Source organism: Tachypleus tridentatus, chromosome 7 (assembly GCF_004210375.1).
Source record: "Tachypleus tridentatus isolate NWPU-2018 chromosome 7, ASM421037v1, whole genome shotgun sequence".
Taxonomy (NCBI): Eukaryota; Metazoa; Arthropoda; class Merostomata; order Xiphosura; family Limulidae; genus Tachypleus; species Tachypleus tridentatus.
In genome coordinates, this window is record NC_134831.1 from 89,235,271 (window position 1) to 89,257,013 (window position 21,743).

General features: G+C 36.2%; 1 protein-coding gene across 24 annotated transcripts in view; it reads right to left on the bottom strand.

The window, feature by feature from the left end:
* Positions 1-21,743, bottom strand: part of LOC143256159 (uncharacterized) — a 258,843-nt gene that overhangs the window by 168,486 nt on the left and 68,614 nt on the right. For 21 of the 24 annotated variants that reach the window (XR_013031196.1, XR_013031198.1, XR_013031195.1 and 18 more), the window contains exon 2: positions 15,797-15,872. Coding sequence is in view for 15 of the 24 variants with exons in the window: in XM_076512979.1 (XP_076369094.1) it covers positions 15,797-15,872 (76 nt within the window). In the remaining 9 variants the exon portion in view is untranslated. Of the gene's footprint in view, positions 1-137; positions 278-15,796; positions 15,873-21,743 lie in introns of those variants that run through there. The other 3 variants (XM_076512983.1, XM_076512980.1, XM_076512982.1) reach the window with 2 other exon arrangements.

A 21,743-nucleotide genomic window follows, 5' to 3' on the forward strand; every position in this document is an offset into this window, starting at 1 on the left:
ATCAAGAACATAAATATACATATTACGTGAAGGATCTATTTCCTATACGCATCCACACATAAAAATCAATATATGACCTAGTTAAAATAACTGACAACACAACCACGTATAAAGGAAGTATTATACTTTAGGCTTACCAGAGTGAATACATTTTGTTTCATACAGTGATGTCACAACTACATTTCTTGTAAATACACGGTTAACCTCATCACTCTGTCACATGAGGATTCCCGCGAAGTCCTAACACACGTATTACGTGACAAAATTACACCCCACGAAGCACGAACTGCTTTTTATTTACATCAATGATTACATAATGTGCACTTATCATGACAGTTACAAACAAGAAGTGAATCAGGCCGTGTAGTCGCAGATTTAACGACTAGGTAATTATTATGTATGCAAACACTGTTTTATTTTTAACCATTCTCTTAGCGCTGAACTGTTTCGATCGTCAACAAACAAGGGAATAATTGAAAATAATAGTTCGAGGTCCGTTTGATGTGATGTACAAGTAATTAGGGTTAGTTTCGACAAACAGAGTACTTGTGTATCTTTATAACCAATACATTAAATAGAATTATTTTACATCATGTGTTACGAGCTCTCCATCGTTTACAAAGTATAGTTTAAATGGAAAAAAAAATTGCGGAACGAACAATGTAATGACTGTGATTAAACATAACAGTTTGGTCTCAAAACTCTAGAAAACTTTACAAAAACTGGTGAAATGTGTATGATTTAAAGGCACAATAAGACATGCCCTACCCTCCTAGAACTTCATCAAGATATAGGTTTAACTAGTCTGTGGTCCCTGTGCTTTGTTATTACAGCTTCCAGGCGTGTGTCTTACGAAAACTGAAACGTTACCCTATGGTTCAATATAAAAACATTCTATGCTGCAAACTAGACTTTCCCCCTATATTTCTACCCCTCCCCGATTAATAAAAACTTTCCCGGTTAGTTTCCCTCGAACAATATTTACTTTTCTAGTCGGTTCTCACCTCAGTTATTATGAGTTTTTCTCCTCTTTATATAAAAATACGAACTATCCATGACATGAAAGTCATTTAACACTCCTCAGTTGTGTGTCACCAGGTTTGTTCCCAAGTTACATTTACTCTCAATAATGGTAAAGTAACACAGCACACAGAAGTTGCTTTGTTTGTTTTAGCTCAGACCTAAACAATAGGCTAACCGAGCTTTGTCCACCTCAGGTTGTAAGTCCGTAAATATGTGCCAGATACCAGACTACCTCGAAAACAATTTTACTAAAACAACGCAGTGATACCACGCACAGCTTAAGGCATTTCGCTCAAAATGGAGGACAACGTAGCCTAATAGTTACTGCTTTGTAATAGTAACTGACAGGTTGAAGGTTCGAAACTCATCTGTGCTTGGTCCTTCAACTGTATCTCAGTTAACAGAATAATTACCGAAACGGTATCATGCACTCGTAAACAGGAAAATCATTAGAGTTAGGTCTCTTTGAAGAAAAGATTTAACTGTGATTTATTAACTAAGGCAATATACTCTTATATATAAAAAAGTTCTATATGAACCCTAGATTTATTTGTTTATCAAAAGCGTTTCTACAAGCTGCGAAAAAAGTGTTATTGTCTAAAAAGGGTCTGTCTGTCTGTCAGGTGAAAGACGTTCGAGAGGTTTGAACTGTATAAATTTTTTGGAAGAATACATTCGTAGTTTTTTAAACTATAGCACCATATTAACTTGTAAGCGTTTTAGAAACTCAACAGACATCAATTATATAGCATACTTTTAACCAATCACATGCCGTGAGGCCCACGATATATGATTTTAACCAAGTATGCTCAATAACTTCTGTACCCACAGTGAAGAACGAGTTTTCAATGTTAGAATTACAAGCCACTGAACCACCGGGTGTTGGGGTCGGGATAACTGACTATAAACAGTCACGTTTTGGTGTAAAAAAAAACACCAAAAAAACTAACATTCTTAAATTTTGTGTGTTACATAAGTAACAATATAGTTCTGGAATAAAATAAACCGAGAAGTTATTTTTCTTTCTATAAAATCGTTTTCAGTTTTAAAATATAACTTTCTCCTTTGAGTCAACTGACTTGTTTGATTAATGTTTTGAAAAATACCGCAATACCTTCATAATACAGTGTGATTATAAATAAATGTTCACATTTCAGCACGACATATCTCACAAGTAGTTCAGGGGTGTCAAGGGGATCCTGAAACGTCGTTGGGACCCCAAGCTAACGCCGCCCATTATTTTAAATTTTAGACCTATTTTACATGTCTTCGTTATACGTTTTGTTATCCCTCACCCCCTCAAGTAAGAAATGCTTGAGACAGAATAGATTGTCACAGAGATATAAAGTTAAAAACACAACATAAACCTTGTCTGTATTCATTATGAGTGGGCCCCGGCATGGCCAAACGTGTTAAGGCGTGCCACTCGTAACCTGAAAGTCGCGGGTTCGCATCCCCATCGCGCCGAACATGCTCGCCCTTTCAGCCGTGGAAGGACGTTATAATGTGACGGTCAATCCCACTATTCGTTAGTAAAAGAGTAGCCCAAGAGTTGGCGGTGGATGGTGATGATTAGCTGCCTTCCCTCTAGTCTTACACTGGTAAATTAGAGACGGCTAGCACAGATAGCCCTCGAGTAGCTTTGTGCGAAATTCAAAAAACAAACAAACATTATGAGCGGATAACAACAAAAAACCATGCCTGTATTCATTATGAACGGATCACAACAAAAAACCATGCCTGTATTCATTATGAACGGATAACAACAAAAAACCATGCCTGTATTCATTATGAACGGATAACAACAAAAAACCATGCCTGTATTCATTATGAACGGATCACAACAAAAACCATGCCTGTATTCATTATGAGCGGATCACAACAAAAACCATGCCTGTATTCATTATGAGCGGATCACAACAAAAAACCATGCCTGTATTCATTATGAGCGGATCACAACAAAAACCATGCCTGTATTCATTATGAGCGGATCACAACAAAAACCATGCCTGTATTCATTATGAGCGGATCACAACAAAAAACCATGCCTGTATTCATTATGAGCGGATCACAACAAAAAACCATGCCTGTATTCATTATGAGCGGATCACAACAAAAAACCATGCCTGTATTCATTATGAGCGGATCACAACAAAAAACCATGCCTGTATTCATTATGAGCGGATCACAACAAAAACCATGCCTGTATTCATTATGAGCGGATCACAACAAAAAACCATGCCTGTATTCATTATGAGCGGATCACAACAAAAAACCATGCCTGTATTCATTATGAGCGGATCACAACAAAAACCATGTCTGTATTCATTATGAGCGGATCACAACAAAAACCATGTCTGTATTCATTATGAGCGGATCACAACAAAAACCATGTCTGTATTCATTATGAGCGGATCACAACAAAAACCTTGTCTGTATTCATTATGAGCGGATCACAACAAAAACCTTGTCTGTATTCATTATGAGCGGATCACAACAAAAACATGTCTGTATTCATTATGAGCGGATCACAACAAAAAACCATGTCTGTATTCATTATGAACGGATCTTGGCAGTTATAACAATATTGTTTCATCTTATTTTAATCATTCGTTCTTTGTTATACCTCGATATTTGAAATACAAGCAATATGGTTCTTTATCACTCCATATATAATGTATAGGTACATACATCACTGACTGTGGGAATGTATGCGTGTGAATGTGTCACATAGGCACGTACATCACTCACTGTGGGAATGTATGCGTGTTAATGTGTCACATAGGCACGTACATCACTCACTGTGGGAATGTATGCGTGTTAATGTGTCACATAGGCACGTACATCACTCACTGTGGGAATGTATGCGTGTTAATGTGTCACATAGGCACGTACATCACTCACTGTGGGAATGTATGCGTGTTAATGTGTCACATAGGCACGTACATCACTCACTGTGGGAATGTATGCGTGTGAATGTGTCACATAGGCACGTACATCACTCACTGTGGGAATCTATGCGTGTGAATGTGTCACATAGGCACGTACATCACTCACTGTGGGAATCTATGCGTGTGAATGTGTCACATAGGCACGTACATCACTCACTGTGGGAATCTATGCGTGTGAATGTGTCACATAGGCATGTACATCACTCACTGTGGGAATGTATGCGTGTTAATGTGTCACATAGGCACGTACATCACTCACTGTGGGAATGTATGCGTGTTAATGTGTCACATAGGTACGTACATCACTCACTGTGGGAATGTATGCGTGTTAATGTGTCACATAGGCACGTACATCACTCACTGTGGGAATGTATGCGTGTTAATGTGTCACATAGGCACGTACATCACTCACTGTGGGAATGTATGCGTGTTAATGTGTCACATAGGCACGTACATCACTCACTGTGGGAATGTATGCGTGTTAATGTGTCACATAGGCACGTACATCACTCACTGTGGGAATGTATGCTTGTGAATGTGTCACATAGGCACATACATCACTCACTGTGGGAATGTATGCGTGTGAATGTGTCACATAGGCACATACATCACTCACTGTGGGAATGTATGCGTGTGAATGTGTCACATAGGCACATATATCAGTTACTTTAGGAATGTTGGTTGGTTGATTTAGCGTTTTATGGCACAAGCAGCTAGGCTATCTGCGCCAAATATCCGGTAAAAAGTTAAAATTAAATCTAGTAAAATTCATAAAATGAAATTAATGTAAAACAAAACAAAGTATAAAAAACATAAATAGCATAAGACTAATGTTTACATCTAGTTTACAGCAGTAAGAGAAAAACTACAGTAATACAAGTTGTAAAGGACTTTCTGTAGCATAACTTTAATTATATATATAATTATTGTAACTAGCCAGGAGGACTAACAGGTAAGTAAAAAAAAACACCGTTAGATACCTGAAGTTGGACTTTCTAGTAATGGTTTTGAGTTAATGTTACAGCCAGTTTCTAATTTCAAATCGAACTAGATGAACTGTGATTTTTAAAGGGAGCCACATTAAAAATGTGTAAAGTATAAATTAAAAAAACTTAAATGGCATTAAAAAGATTAATGGCCTTTAAAAAACTAAAAACTTTACCAAGGTGGACAGTGTCACCGTCACCAATAACACTGTCTAACGTTATGAACAAACCTTGGGACAGAACATGTTTAAAATGGTGCCATCATTGAGAATCGTAACGATGACAGGAAAGTAAAATGTGGCTTATTGTGACCTGAGTGTTACACAAACTACACACTGGTGCATCAGTTCCAGATAAAAGAAAACAATGAGTTAAAAAACTGTGACCAATGCATAGTTCAGTTAGAACAACTTTCTTTTTCCAATCCTTTCGGTAACAAGACAGCCAAAGTCCAATACAGGGTTTTATTTGGAAAAGCTTGTTTTCGCGTTGCTCACTCCAAGTCGACTGCCAGCTGGCACAGAGATGAGTCTTGAATACAGGACCACAATCCATGTATGGGACAGGCAGGCACAGTGATGATAGTGCCAAAGCAGATAGACTTAGCTGCGGTGTCCGCGAGCTCGTTCCCGCGAATACCAACGTGGCCCAGAACCCAGGAAACCTGGATAGAAGTAGATGTTACAGATAAATGGGCAAGTCGGTTTTAAATATCGGCAAGAACAAGATGTGAACTAACGTTAAGCGATTCCAGGGCCAGTAGAGAACTAAGCGAGTCAGTATAAATAGTGCAGTTCGAGTCCTGCTTAATTTCTATGTGATTCAGGGCAGGAGAAATGACATACAGTTCAGCAGTGAACACAGAAGCTATAGAGGGGATTCTGCGTGCAACCACCGAACCGCAACAAACCATGGCAGAGTCCACACAGTCACCTGATTTTGAACCATCCGTATAAATAAGAATGGTTCAAAAGATGTTCAGTAAATAACAGACAGCATTTCCAATAGGGAGTATCTGCTTTTCTCAGATGAATTAAAGACAGGTCACATTTGGGGACTGTAATAAGCGAAGGTGGGATGGGCTGACCAGTGAATATAGCAATGTTATCCAAGGACAGACCCAATTCATCCAACTGTGCCTGGATACGAGGGCCAAAAGGAGCAATGGCAGACGGTCTGGTCTGAAAATGAATGGCCCATCGAGGAAGGAAAACACAACCTCAGGTGGAATGCTTTGGTAAGGAAAGAAGTTTCGAAGCATATAGTAAAGACAGCTGCAAACAGTAGAGGTGCAAAGAAAGTTCATGAGACTATGTATAAGCTCTGAACTGGGGAAGTGTGGAAAACCCCAGTACAGAGCCGAAGTCCTTAATGATGAATGGGGTCCAGCATCTTTAAGGTTGAGGGTGTGGCAGAGCCATAGACCAGTGATCCATAGTCGAGTTTCGATCGAATAAGAACACGATATATCTTTGGCATAGAACATCGATCTGTTCCCCAAATGGTGGAAGAGAGGACACGGATGTTCAGTGCTCTTGTACACTTGACCCGTAGCTGCTTGATGTGTGGTATAAAGGTCAGCTTACGGTCAAAGATAAGCCCCAAGAACTTAGTCTCAGGAACCACGGGCAGCACAACTTCACTGATACGGAGTTCAGGATCAGGGTGAACACCCCGTTGGCGGCAGAAGTGCATGAAACGGTTTTAGAGAGAGTTTGCTGTGGTTCACTTCAGTAAACAATTGAGGGCAGTCTGTAGCTGCCGTTCAATATACCTCATGTTCGACGACTGACATGAGATGTGAAAGCCGTCGACAAAGATCCAATTTTCAACAGTGAGAGGGAGTTGTTCAATGATGGCATTACTCTTTATACTGAAAAGTGTGACAAATAAACACAGCCATGAAGGACTCCAAGTTCCTGTAGAAAAGAGCGGGAAAGTGTCGAACACACACGAACTCGGGATTTCTTGTCCATTAAAATTTTTAATAAAAATAGGTAAATGGTCACGTAACTCGTATATATAGATCCCGCAAAATGCCACACCTCCATGTTGTGTCATAAGCCTTCTCAATGTCAAAGAATATTGATGCAAGATGTTGTCATTTGAGAAAGGCTTCTCTGATTGATGTTTCAAGTCGAATCAAGTGATCCATGGTGGAGCGCTGTCGTCAGAACCCACACTGGGTGGTCGAGAGGAGGTTGTTTGATTCGAGGAACTAAACAAGACGAACATTAACCATCCTCTCTAAGGTCTTACAGAGACAGATTGCGAAAGCAACTGGACAGTAGTTTGAAGGAATCTTGGGATACTTCCCAGGCTTAGAGAAAGGTAGGACAATAGCATCAGAAAAAAAAAAATTATCCTGCCAGATCCGGTTAAAAACAATTAGAAGAATAGCAAAAGAAGCAGGAGATAGATGGTACAGTATTTCATAGTGTACATCATTAGGTCCAACCGATGTACTGCCAGACCAATGAAGGATCAATTTGAGTTCCACCAGTGTAAAGGGACGATTATAGTCATAGTGACAATCAGCTGGAGGTCTAGGAATGTATGTGTGAATGTTACATAGGTACACATATCAATTACATTAGGTACTTCTTGTTTTCACTTTTAATTAAGATTTCACTTAATTAATTGTGTATTCAAATATTCGGTCGTTTACTTTTTGTTACACAACGTTAACAACATGCTCGTTCATACACTGATAAGTAAATTATTACTTATTGTCCTGGTGTACGGTCACGTAATTAATATTACATCCAAATCACTTGTGCTCAAATTACAGCGCCCGAATTAGGCTTAAAGCCGAAATGACACGAATATTCATTTATTGACGTCACTCTACTAATCATTGGAGGTTCTTGTTTTTTACTGAAAATTAATATAAACACAAATATATATATATATGAAACTACATTTATTCACTAAAAGTTAGAAACAAGGAATCTGATATTTCCTTTTATTTATTTGTATGGGAATATATATGCATGTGTGTGATTGGAAGATCACGTGCACAGTGGTTGTTCGTGTACCTGCTCACAACGATAAGGAATACATACGAAAGAAGCTTCTAATTATTTTTCCAAAATTATTAATTTTATAACACTAACTAACTGTGTCAGAAGAGAACAAACTAGAATCATTTTTTTATACATATTTTATAAATAATTCTTATTTTGTTTTGACTGTTGCATAGTGGAGATGACATATCCTGGTAGTTTAAGAGCTCGACCGTGACGGTAAATGCCATTAGCGATGGGAAGCGTTGACTTGCTGTCTTTTCTCCAGTTTATCACTTTGAAATTAGAGAAAAGTTTGGCAGGCGGCCCTCGTGCAGCTCTCCGTGAAATCCAACAAACAAAACAATAACAAATTTCACATCTGACTTAAAAACGAAGTCATAGTTCCCAAGTTCACATGCACGAATAAAATCAAAGAGTGGAGTTCTACTGCCCGTGATTAGGATCCGTTACCTCAAACTATGCTTTGTCACCAGTAGCCAGGATCTATGGATGTTATAATAAAGCTTTGAAATACCATTAGTGAAATATAAGATGCACGCCCCATCGCCCGCTTCCCCCCTTCACTTTTTCAGATATAATAAAGATCAACAACAGTAGGATAGTAAAATACTATCAGAGACAAGGTTCATTTGTGTACATCATCACTGTTGACTGGAACTGATCCTTACTCTGATTCAAACCATTAGCAGTAAAGTGAAGGATGTTAAGAGAAACCAACATCCTCACTTAATGACATCAACTATTCGTGGTACCAGTGTTGAAAAGGATATAAAGAGAAACCAACATCCTTACTTAATGACATCAACTATTCGTGGTACCAGTGTTGGAAAGGATATAAAGAGAAACCAACATCCTTACTTAATGACATCAACTATTCGTGGTACCAGTGTTGGAAAGAATATAAAGAGAAACCAACATCCTTACTTAATGACATCAACTATTCGTGGTACCAGTGTTGGAAAGGATATAAAGAGAAACCAACATCCTTACTTAATGACATCAACTATTCGTGGTACCAGTGTTGGAAAGGATATAAAGAGAAACCAACATCCTTACTTAATGACATCAACTATTCGTGGTACCAGTGTTGGAAAGGATATAAAGAGAAACCAACATCCTTACTTAATGACATCAACTATTCGTGGTACCAGTGTTGGAAAGGATATAAAGAGAAACCAACATCCTTACTTAATGACATCAACTATTCGTGGTACCAGTGTTGGAAAGGATATAAAGAGAAACCAACATCCTTACTTAATGACATCAACTATTCGTGGTACCAGTGTTGGAAAGGATATAAAGAGAAACCAACATCCTTACTTAATGACATCAACTATTCGTGGTACCAGTGTTGAAAAGGATATAAAGAGAAACCAACATCCTTACTTAATGACATCAACTATTCACGGTACCAGTGTTGGAAATAATATAAAGAGAAACCAACATCCTTACTTAATGACATCAACTATTCACGGTACCAGTGTTGGAAAGGATATAGCGACAGGCCAGAACCTTACTTAATATCAGGTATTCACCTTACTGTTGGTAAGTAACCAATCAACACTGGTAATTATGAAAGTTCGTGCTTTCGGAATTGTTGGTTTTCTATCAGGTGACGTGGCCTATTTTATCTTTAACGTCCATTCAGATGGTTACTTGAAGTTCCAAACTCAATAGTATTTTTCACAATTCTGCAAGAAAAAATTATTTTACCCCTTGTTCTTTTTTCCCCATAATTGGAACAAACTTTTAGTATTTACTGTAAAAACGTCAGAACCTGGAGAAAATTGAAAAGTGTTCACTTGTTTCAATTTACGGGAGTGTAGCATCTAACACTCAAAACAAATTCTGACGAGAATGGTTGGGAAGAAGTTTGACTTCAACAGCAGTATTACATAATATAGAAGTACGAGACAGATAATGATCGAAAACAGATGAACCCGGAAGTTTGACTTCAACAGCAGTATTACATAATATAGAAGTACGAGACAGATAATGATCGAAAACAGATGAACCCGGAAGTTTGACTTCAACAGCAGTATTACATAATATAGAAGTACAATGATCGAAAACAGATGAACCCGGAAGTTTGACTTCAACAGCAGTATTACATAATATAGAAGTATGAGGCAGATAATGATCGAAAACAGATGAACCCGGAAGTTTGACTTCAACAGCAGTATTACATAATATAGAAGTACGAGACAGATAATGATCGAAAACAGATGAACCCGGAAGTTTGACTTCAACAGCAGTATTACATAATATAGAAGTACGAGACAGATAATGATCGAAAACAGATGAACCCGAACACCACAAATTAATTTATCTCTTGATTACCGATTTTTGGTCTCACAGTTCCGACGAACTGTCTTTTTGTGTATCTTGGAATATTTGGACAAAAATTAAAGAGAAACACAGTGGGATGCAGTCTTCTTTGCGTATCCAAATTTAACTTTCTCAGAACAGTTTTAGGAGTATGTCATACAACGAACATTGGTTTTACCAAGACGTTTCATTCAGCATGCACTTCAAACGACTTCACACGTATTCCAGCTTCTTTCTTTACCCCAACACATTGAATGTTTCTACATCAACACGTTTTGCTTCTACAGAGCACGAGCCGTTCATTACATTAAAAACAAACTGCATCACATCCGTTTATCAGGAACTCACCACTACCCATGTTAATCCCCCTGTCTTAATTCAAAACGTGTGTTTACCCCATCTCGTGAGAAATTTCCGACTCCAGATGAGTTAAAATGACAGACGATTGATAGCATGGGAAATAAGATGGATCCGGTCCCATTGTATCGAAGAAGTTCAAAAGTCATACACAATAGAAAGGATACTGTGTGTAGCAGAGTAGAAACATAACCTACACATACTCGGGTGAACACGACCTAGAACACAGGTACATACCGCCATATGTTATCCAATATATAGTTACACCAAGTCTGGATATATATACGGGTTATGAATCAATATAGATACTCGCGTACATAAACATACATAGTCTCGTAACCTATATATATATATTGGTCTGGCAGTTTACACATACATGGGTGTATATGGTGTGGACAAATACACAGGATACGCAACAGACAATACTATTATATTTATTTAGATTAGTAGTTACGTGGACACACGGCAACCGGAACTGTCATGTTTATATAAATGAGTAGTTACGTGGACACACAACAACCGGTACTATTATATTCATATAGATAAGTAGATACATGAACATACAACAGACAGTATTGTTATATTTATATAGACGAGTAGTTACATGGACATAGAACAGACAGTATTGTTATATTTATATAGACGAGTAGTTACATGGACATAGAACAGACAGTATTATTTTATTTATATAGACGAGTAGTTACATGGACATAGAACAGACAGTATTGTTATATTTATATAGACGAGTAGTTACATGAACACACAACAACCGGGTTACACGGGTGAGAGTTTGTATGTTTTTTGTCTGTCAAACAGTAATTCCAAATATGTAAAGTATTTCAACTATAATGTGGGAACTTGTAAGGCCTATAACAACAACAAAGTTATAGAAGTCAGAGTTAACGAAACACCAAAGAACACGCATTTAACATCACACGAACCACATTAAACGTTTCTACGTTATCGTCACGTTCATAGAGAAAACTTAAGGGAGACGCCTTCCAACTCTTTATGAAATACTTCTTAATCCTAAAATTCGTGTGAAGCGAGGGTTGGTTCACTTTGTTCAAATGCGAGTTGTTCGTGAGATGTCCCAACGAGTAAGTTTCAAAGAGAGTAGAAATGTAATCTCTCACAGTAGTTCTTTCGCTTACCCTTTTAGGTCATTCGTTAAAAAAGCTTGGTGTTTCCTCAGCCCTCTGGGTCAAGAGTCAGAGCCCCCGGAGCTACTGACAGACATCTGCTGTGGTATTATACTATTCATCAAATAAAGAAAAATACGCACAGTCTCGACCCTTATCTTGCCTAATTTTCGGGCAGAGTGGGAAACAGTTGATAAGTTCACATTTAATACAATAGTTACTATCAGTTGTTGTTGTTGTTAATGTAAGATTACACATGTTAATGTAAGATTACACAGTGTATTTTGGTGTCGAGCGGATACGATCCACACTACCGGTTCGTTCTTATGGAAAGATTCCCTTCCCCATGTTACAGTATATAAAGTAGATCCTCTCCTAAAAATATTTCAATGAAAGACATTGTCCTGAAATCGTGGGAGCTCGTGACAAACTAGCTTAACTCACTTCCCACAGTTCATTGACAACTTAAATGGGAAACACCCGTCCAACAGTCCGCCGACGTTAATCACTGCAGTTAGTGGGGGTCATTTCTCACCCCCACATCCTCATCTTCCCATTTCACTTCCTCTGACCGAGGGAACAGCGCGACCAACCACAACCGTTCTATAGGTTTCGGTAATTTTGTGTGGTTCGTATCCAAATTAATTCATCTTTGTCGAAGGGCAGATTCGACACTTGCGCGTCGTTACGCGTAGTCAGGGGTTTAGCTACGTGCACAAATTATTGATAACTAAAACATGAGTCATTTGTAGTTTTTATTAAAACCACACAGCCTGAGAGAATGAACGATAAGAAAAACAAAAACCAATGCGCCTAAAACATAAATGTTCAGCGAGTGAAAGTCAATAAAAATCGATGTTTTATTTCAAGTGATTGATATTATTGTGTGTAATGGGTATGAAAACAAAACTATACAACAATTTCGATTTTTTTTCTTTCCTATTTTGAATCCACTTGGAGAAATAAATAAACATTCCTAAATTTCTACATGTGTAACTAAAATAAATCCTCTTATCTCCAGAATACATCATTATTGGTTCGCAATTACAACTTTGCCAGCAGCTGTCGATAACCAAAGTTCACTAATATTTGACGAAACTGTAATAGCGAAATATTAAGCTAATAAATTACATTCACGACGTACCCGACATTATTATAAATGAGAAGTAATAAATTCCAGTTTGCGTTAAACAAAGTTGAAATATGATAACTCCTCTTCAGAAAGTTGATCGAGATAAACTACTTCGAGTTCGGGACAAGATACATTTGTTTGTAAGCACGTGTCCTAGCCGCATATTCTCAAGACAACGGTTCGACCCACAGATCGCGCTGACGGGCATGGAATTATCAGGCGTTAAGAAATATGTTTTTCAATCTGTGATTTATCTGAATATTCTTGAGAACAAATAATGGCACAACGTTTGATACTGTTTGTTGGCGTAGTTAAAAATAGCTTATTATACTATTTGTTTGCCGTCGTAGTAAAAACGTTTGATACTGTTTGTTGGTGTAGTTAAAAATAGCTTATACTATTTGTTTGTCGTCCTAGTAAAAACTTTTGATACTGTTTGTTGGTGAAGTTAAAAATAGCTTATTATACTATTTGTTTGTCGTCGTAGTAAAAACTTTTGATACTGTTTGTTGGTGTAGTTAAAAATAGCTTATTATACTATTTGTTTGCCGTCGTAGTAAAAACTTTTGATACTGTTTGTTGTTTCAGTTAAAAATAGCTTATTATACTATTTGTTTGCCGTCGTAGTAAAAACTTTTGATACTGTTTGTTGTTTCAGTTAAAAATAGCTTATTATACTATTTGTTTGTCGTCGTAGTAAAAACTTTTGATACTGTTTGTTGGTGTAGTTAAAAATAGCTTATTATACTATTTGTTTGCCGTCGTAGTAAAAACTTTTGATACTGTTTGTTGTTTCAGTTAAAAATAGCTTATTATACTATTTGTTTGTCGTCGTAGTAAAAACTTTTGATACTGTTTGTTGGTGTAGTTAAAAATAGCTTATTATACTATTTGTTTGTCGTCGTAGTAAAACTTTTGATACTGTTTGTTGGTGTAGTTAAAATAGCTTATTATACTATTTGTTTGTCGTCGTAGTAAAACTTTTGATACTGTTTGTTGGTGTAGTTAAAATAGCTTATTATACTATTTGTTTGTCGTCGTAGTAAAAACTTTTGATACTGTTTGTTGGTGTAGTTAAAAATAGCTTATTATACTATTTGTTTGTCGTCGTAGTAAAAACTTTTGATACTATTTGTTGGTGTAGTTAAAAATAGCTTATTATACTATTTGTTTGTCGTCGTAGTAAAAACTTTTGATACTGTTTGTTGGTGTAGTTAAAATAGCTTATTATACTATTTGTTTGTCGTCGTAGTAAAACTTTTGATACTATTTGTTGGTGTAGTTAAAATAGCTTATTATACTATTTGTTTGTCGTCGTAGTAAAAACTTTTGATACTATTTGTTGGTGTAGTTAAAAATAGCTTATTATACTATTTGTTTGTCGTCGTAGTAAAAACTTTTGATACTGTTTGTTGGTGTAGTTAAAAATAGCTTATTATACTATTTGTTTGTCGTCCTAGTAAAAACTTTTGATACTGTTTGTTGGTGTAGTTAAAAATAGCTTATTATACTATTTGTTTGTCGTCGTAGTAAAAACTTTTGATACTGTTTGTTGGTGTAGTTAAAAATAGCTTATTATACTATTTGTTTGTCGTCGTAGTAAAAACTTTTGATACTATTTGTTGGTGTAGTTAAAAATAGCTTATTATACTATTTGTTTGTCGTCGTAGTAAAAACTTTTGATACTGTTTGTTGGTGTAGTTAAAATAGCTTATTATACTATTTGTTTGTCGTCCTAGTAAAACTTTTGATACTGTTTGTTGGTGTAGTTAAAATAGCTTATTATACTATTTGTTTGTCGTCGTAGTAAAAACTTTTGATACTGTTTGTTGGTGTAGTTAAAAATAGCTTATTATACTATTTGTTTGTCGTCCTAGTAAAAACTTTTGATACTGTTTGTTGGCGTAGTTAAAAATAGCTTATTATACTATTTGTTTGCCGTCGTAGTAAAACCTTTTGATACTGTTTGTTGGTGTAGTTAAAAATAGCTTATTATACTATTTGTTTGTCGTCGTAGTAAAAACTTTTGATACTGTTTGTTGACGTAGTTAAAAATAGCTTATTATACTATTTGTTTGTCGTCCTAGTAAAAATATTTGATACTGTTTGTTGGTGTAGTTAAAAATAGCTTATTATACTATTTGTTTGTCGTCCTAGTAAAAACTTTTGATACTGTTTGTTGGCGTAGTTAAAAACAACTTGTACTGTTTTGCCTGTCGTCGTAGTTAAAAAACAAGTAAAATTATGATTGGTTGGAATTATTCTCACGCTAATTATTTTATTCAAACGTTTACTACGAAGATATCAATGTGGGGTAAGTTACCCAGGGATGGAGAATAAGCCCTACCCCACGGTCTTTCGTTAATAAAAGAATACCCCTCCCACATTTATTCAGCAGCATTCCTCAATTCTAAGAGAGTCAGTCATCCGACCTCCTTCTACAATCATCTTTGAATTCACTGTTCTGCCGTCTATGTACGTCATGAACTAGCTATACAGTTCACAGACATTTTCACATTCTAAAACAAATGGGATTTTATGTAAAATGGTTTCTTAATAAGTTATGTACTCTCAATACAAAATACTATTACCTTCAAGCGGCTCACAGTTTCCTGAAGTTAAACAGTTTTTAGGTTAATAAAGCTTTCTTGAAGACAAGTCTGTTTTAAACTTAAACTAAATGTGAAAAGTGTATAATTCTCTGTTTTCGTTCTAACTATTGACATAAGCTATAAAACAAAATCGTGATTCGAAAATTGTTAACAGAGAAGATAATACGCATGTCATGAATTAGTTCGTTTTGATCAGTGTTTCTGTTCAGTTGAGTAAAATCCGCATTATTTCTTACCTGGTGGACACAAACAGTCCACGGCTGCTGCTTCACGTTTGTACCGACTTGGGACCGTCAGATAGCGTTCGACGTGCTAGATGAGGACATAAAAATATATTATAATTATAACAAGAGTATTTACATCAATTGCCAACTTAAATTTAGAGATAAAAGTAAAAAGTACAAGTTCAGTGTTTCGTGTTAAGTATTATTCAAATAGTTAACTCACGGTAATGCGATTTTAACACAATTCACACAGTGAAACGTATTTTCTGGCAGAAAGTTTCATACGAGCTTATATTTTATTTCTATTATGGCTGTGGACACCTACATGAAGAAAATCTATATTTAATATCAAAGCTTATGTATTATCATTTGGCCTTTAGCAGCAGGCCAACCCAAGTCTTTATGTCTATTAATCAAAGTTTATATTAGAATCACTTTGGATATTTTATTATAATTTACATTATTAATCTATTTTGATAGAATGATTAGGATAAGGTTACTAATGATACACTCACCATTAATATTTTTCACTTTTATTTTCGGCCCGGCATGGCCAAGCGCGTTAAGGCGTGCGACTCGTAATCCGAGGGTCGCGGGTTCGTATCCCCGTCGCGCCAAACATGCTCACCCTTTCAACCGTGGGGGGCGTTATAATGTGACGGTCAATCCCACTATCCGTTGGTAAAAGAGTAGCCCAAGAGTTGGCGGTGGGTGGTGATGACTAGCTGCCTTCCCTCTAGTCTTACACTGCTAAATTAGGGACGGCTAGCACAGATAGCCCTCGAGTAGCTTTGTGCGAATTTCAAAAAAACAAACAAAACAAATACTTTAATTGTCAACTGACATCGGGTTGATTCTATTTGATACAGTACGCACACATTTGAAACTAGTTACAGAAAAAAAAACTAATATTTTACATATCCAAACTGAGTGCTGTCCGTTCAATGAACAGCTAAAGTACAACAAGAAATTGTGTATAAAATCATTATGGTTACCATAAAGAGGTTTCAGGCAGATTACATAAAAAGAAAGTAAAGAGCTTCAACAACGTTACAGATTGTTGTCCAGGTCCATGTGACCTCCAATGTCCATTTATGACCTCCAGCACCTCTGGATGTTACATTCTCACTGTGATCACTTTCAATAATGTTGTTCCAATAACAAACGTGGGCTGTTCGATTTGGGTGAGTGGCTTCTTTATTTAAAAAAAATGTACAACAATATTTTGTTCATATCTGTAAACAAATCAAACACGCCCCCTAGAGTGTTGTATGAATAATGTATTCAAAACTTAAAGTAACGAGTAACATAGAAATACATTAAACTTTGCGTCTCTATGAATGTAACGATTGTTTGGTTCTGATGACATTTAACCTTATCTTTCTATAGCATTTTTTAAAATAATACCTTAATATCTTCTAACTCACAAACGTGGAGTGTAGTTTGCATTCAGTTTGTTCCATAAGTTGGAACAAACACGTTTTAATACCATGGTAATACCACAACCAAAAGTTACAGATAACTTGTGTTATTTAAGGTGAACAAACACGTTTTAATACCATGGTAATACCACAACCAAAAGTTACAGATAACTTGTGTTATTTAAGGTGAACAAACACGTTTTAATACCATGGTAATACCACAACCAAAAGTTACAGATAACTTGTGTTATTTAAGGTGAACAAACACGTTTTAATACCATGGTAATACCACAACCAAAAGTTACAGATAACTTTATCTTTCTTGTCAATATAAAAATCAGTTCGCTCTAGAAGTTCTGACATTAAATATATATGTCTGGGCCACAATTATAGAAAGGTCCATATGAATATAACACTGATATTACACTATATAAATATAACATGATATTGTACTACACTGCTGTGCATTATTTGAAAACTGTTACTAAGTGCTGGTACTTACCACCAAATAAATAAAATTTGTATTTTTTTCTAAAATTGTAACTGATTTTTAAAAGATTTTTTACAGAAATGATATTAAAATTTGAAACCTAGAATATTTAGTTACGACAAGAACATTAAGATATAAAAATGAATTCTACACCTGACAACATTACTAAGATAAGTTGCATGGTAACAAAATCAACAAAATGGTTTGTTTGTTTGTTTTTTATGAAAAGTTACTTTTGCGCCAGTTTTATGGTTCATATTAAAAGTGTTCGCAATAACATCCAAAACGTGTCATGCTACAGATGATGCTATTCTAACACGAGCTAAATGTTCAAGTTTAGAATGTTTGTTTGACCTTTTAAACACCGGGTTGTAAGTAACAGCGTCAATTGATGATGGCCGACGTTTATGAGTTAAAACTTCAAATTTTAAGAAGTTACGAGGTAACATTGTTCCAATAAATAACGGACTCATTTAACTTGGACGATTCGGTGTACGTCTGTCTTGTAACAGATAACTACTCGAAATGCTGTATTGTGACAGAAAACGTTACAATGTGTAAGAAATGATTACAAATACGTAGAGCAACAATTATTAAGTTTTAACTTGTTGTATGTTAATTAAGTTCGGTGTATTTTACTAATACACATAATAATAAAGTTCAGTGTATTTTACTAATACACATAATAATTAAGTTCAGTGTATTTTACTAATACACATAATAATTAAGTTCAGTGTATTTTACTAATACACATAATAATTAAGTTCAGTGTATTTTACTAATACACATAATAATTAAGTTCAGTGTATTTTACTAATACACATAATAATTAAGTTCAGTGTATTTTACTAATACACATAATAATTAAGTTCAGTGTATTTTACTAATACACATAATAATAAAGTTCAGTGTATTTTACTGATACACATAATAATTAAGTTCAGTGTATTTTACTAATACACATAATAATAATTACTTAAGTTCAGTGTATTTTACTGATACACATAATAATAATTAATTAAGTTCAGTGTATTTTACTAATACACATAATAATAAAGTTCAGTGTATTTTACTAATACATTTACATGAAGAACAAGACTAACTTGTTCTTTCCTGCGTTGCCAGATGTATAGGAGAGTTACATCTAACAACTTTTATGTTTTACATTTCACCTCTAGAATATGTTTTCCAGATCACATCCGCAAGTTCTTTCTTAAAAGTTACGACCGGATAACTGACTGTGTAAGTTACACATTTTCTTTATCACTTGGTGAATACATTAAGTATTTATAATCGACATGACTGCCGTAACAAATATGACTAAATGTTCCAATGTATACATCTTCACATATGCCATTCTAATTGTGTGGCAGTCAAAGGTTCAGTACGCGACTTGAACTGTTCGGACACGTTTCCTCATAATTAAAACAAAATTCCAAATTATTTAACCATGTATACCACTTGGTAATTAGTGATTACCGCATGTTATAATCAGTGTATTTTGAACTATTTTCTTAATGAACTCAGCGTGAAAATTCGAAAGTTTGAGCTCTCGACTACGTAACAGGAAGTGACGCAAAAGTTCACCTTCCGAACAATATTTATAATATTAGTAATTATGATATTTATCGTTATTCAAATTGACTGTGTTAATTGATTAACAGTAGTTACATACGCACGTGTGTGTTTGTTTATATCACACAATTTGATTATTAAATATAACTTAAGTACAGATACTATCATATAAACAGCGAGAAATTCACGGATGTCTTGTTCGTTTTAAATTTCGGTTCAAACCCGGGTCTTCAACGAAGAAAATGATTCTTGACTTCATCTAACTAAACATCAGTTTTATGAGAATACTAGTAACATTATTATTGCAGTTTAATCAACATCTTGATGTAAGGTTTTTGTCTAAAGTTTTAAAGTTTGCTGCTTCGCTTCTAAATCTAAACTTGTTCTAAACTTAAGGTACTTTACTTTTATTTAATACAAGCTGGGAATCTTATATTCAACCGATTATGGAGAATTACTCGTTACTATAGAGTACACGACGACACGTGCAGACATGTTCTGTCTGACGGCCGACATGGATGTGGCCAGTATCATAGTGTGGTAAAGTTGTAAGAACGTCAACATGTCCTTTACACGAACATTTAAGTGAACGTCAGATGTTTATAAAAATAACAACAAAGATCTTTCACTCTATAAACAATTCAGAGTCATTCGTCCCTGATCCCTTGCTGGCTGAACCTCTGCTGTATAACGTAGGGTGCCGGCACGGCCAAGCGTGTTAAGACGTGCGACTCGTAATCTGAGGGTCGCGGGTTCGCATCCCAGTCGCGCCAAACATGCTCGCCCTTTCAGCCGTGGGGGCGTTATAATGTGACGGTCAATCCCACTATTCGTTGATAAAAGAGTAGCCCAAGAGTTGGCGGTGGGTGGTGATGACTAGCTGCCTTCCCTCTAGTCTTACGCTGCTAAATTAGGGACGGCTATCACAGATAGCCCTCGAGTAGCTTTGTGCGAAATTCAAAAACAAACAAACTATAGCGCAGGTTTCATTGTAAATGGTTTTGTCATAATGTCATGTCCAAAGCACACCAGTTGTTCAAGGTGACTTTCCATTGTCTACGTACTGTATACGAGACCGACAGGTTTATTTGAGACCAAAACCACACTGAGCGATCTGCTGTATCCGTTGCGGAATTTTAGCTTCTTAGTCCGTAGACTTGTCGATGTTTCGCCAGAGGACCCAAAATTCAACAGACGCTGCGTCCGACGACTTGACCGATACGTCTTTGCATGGAATTGCATAAACGTTTTATTGTTCTTCTGGTTGAAGTATTCCACGGTTGAACAGAAAGTACGACCGGAAGTACTCTTATCTTGGTGAACTTCCACTCTGTTCACCACTTGATCTCTCTTGACTTCGCTCCTAGGATGGCTTTAGCTATAACACTATGTAACACAAATTTTGTTCCTGGATAGTATGTGTTATTTCTTAATTGCTTATGTTGTAAAAGTACAGAAAATGGCCGTTATTTCCTTCAAACTTTGCTTTTGTGACCTGGATAATGAAATTTAGAAATTAACTTATTTTATATGTAAAAAGGGCTAAATTTGCACATTTTCATTTACATAAGGTCTGAATAAAACAACATATGAATCAAAATTTACATGTATTCATACTAAAGTTACACAAAAATGTTTAGAAGTGAGTAGCTTTTTCGAGATTTGCTACTGTAATGTAAATCGCTTTCACTTATTAGTCCCCAAATACAGTCTCCCATCATGTTTTAGTTATATGCTCCTTAGTAGCAGCGTTCAAAGTCCAGTATATCTTGGTTGAAACGCTCACCTTGCTCCTCTGAATATGCTCCCATGTTCTCCTTCAATTTATCAAGATGAGCGTCAAGGATATGAACTTTCAGGGACATCCTTCAGCCCATATTACCATAGTTCTTCACCAGAGCCTCAAACAGTTCCATATAACTTTCGGCCTTGTGGTTGCCCAAGAATACCCAAGACACTGCGACAAAGCTGCCCCAAGCTTTTTTCTCCCTTTCTACTGAGCTTCTTGGGGAATTCTGTGCACTCCAGGATCTTCTTCATTTATGGTCCAACGAAGACACCAGCTTTGACCTTTGCCTCAGGTAGCTTAGGGAAGAAGTGAAGAGACTTGTAGATTGCAGACTCTTTATCAAGAGCTGTGACAAATTGTTTCATAAGACCCAATTTTATGTGCAATGATAGTAACAACACCTTCTGGAGGTCCACCAGTGGTTAACACTTGACATTGTGCCTCCCCACAGTGAACTCGGTCCATTGCGACCAGTGCTTCCTGTTGCAGTGTACTACGGTGTCCCTGCTGTTCCAAAGACAAAGATAACAGGAAAACTTGGCAAAGCCTCCATGGAGACCCATCAGGAATGTCACCATTTTGAAGTCTCCGATAACCTCCCAGCCATACTCATCATACTTCAAGGCTTCTAACAAGGTCTTAACGCTGTTGTATTCCTCTTTGAGGTGCACCGAATGAGCCAGG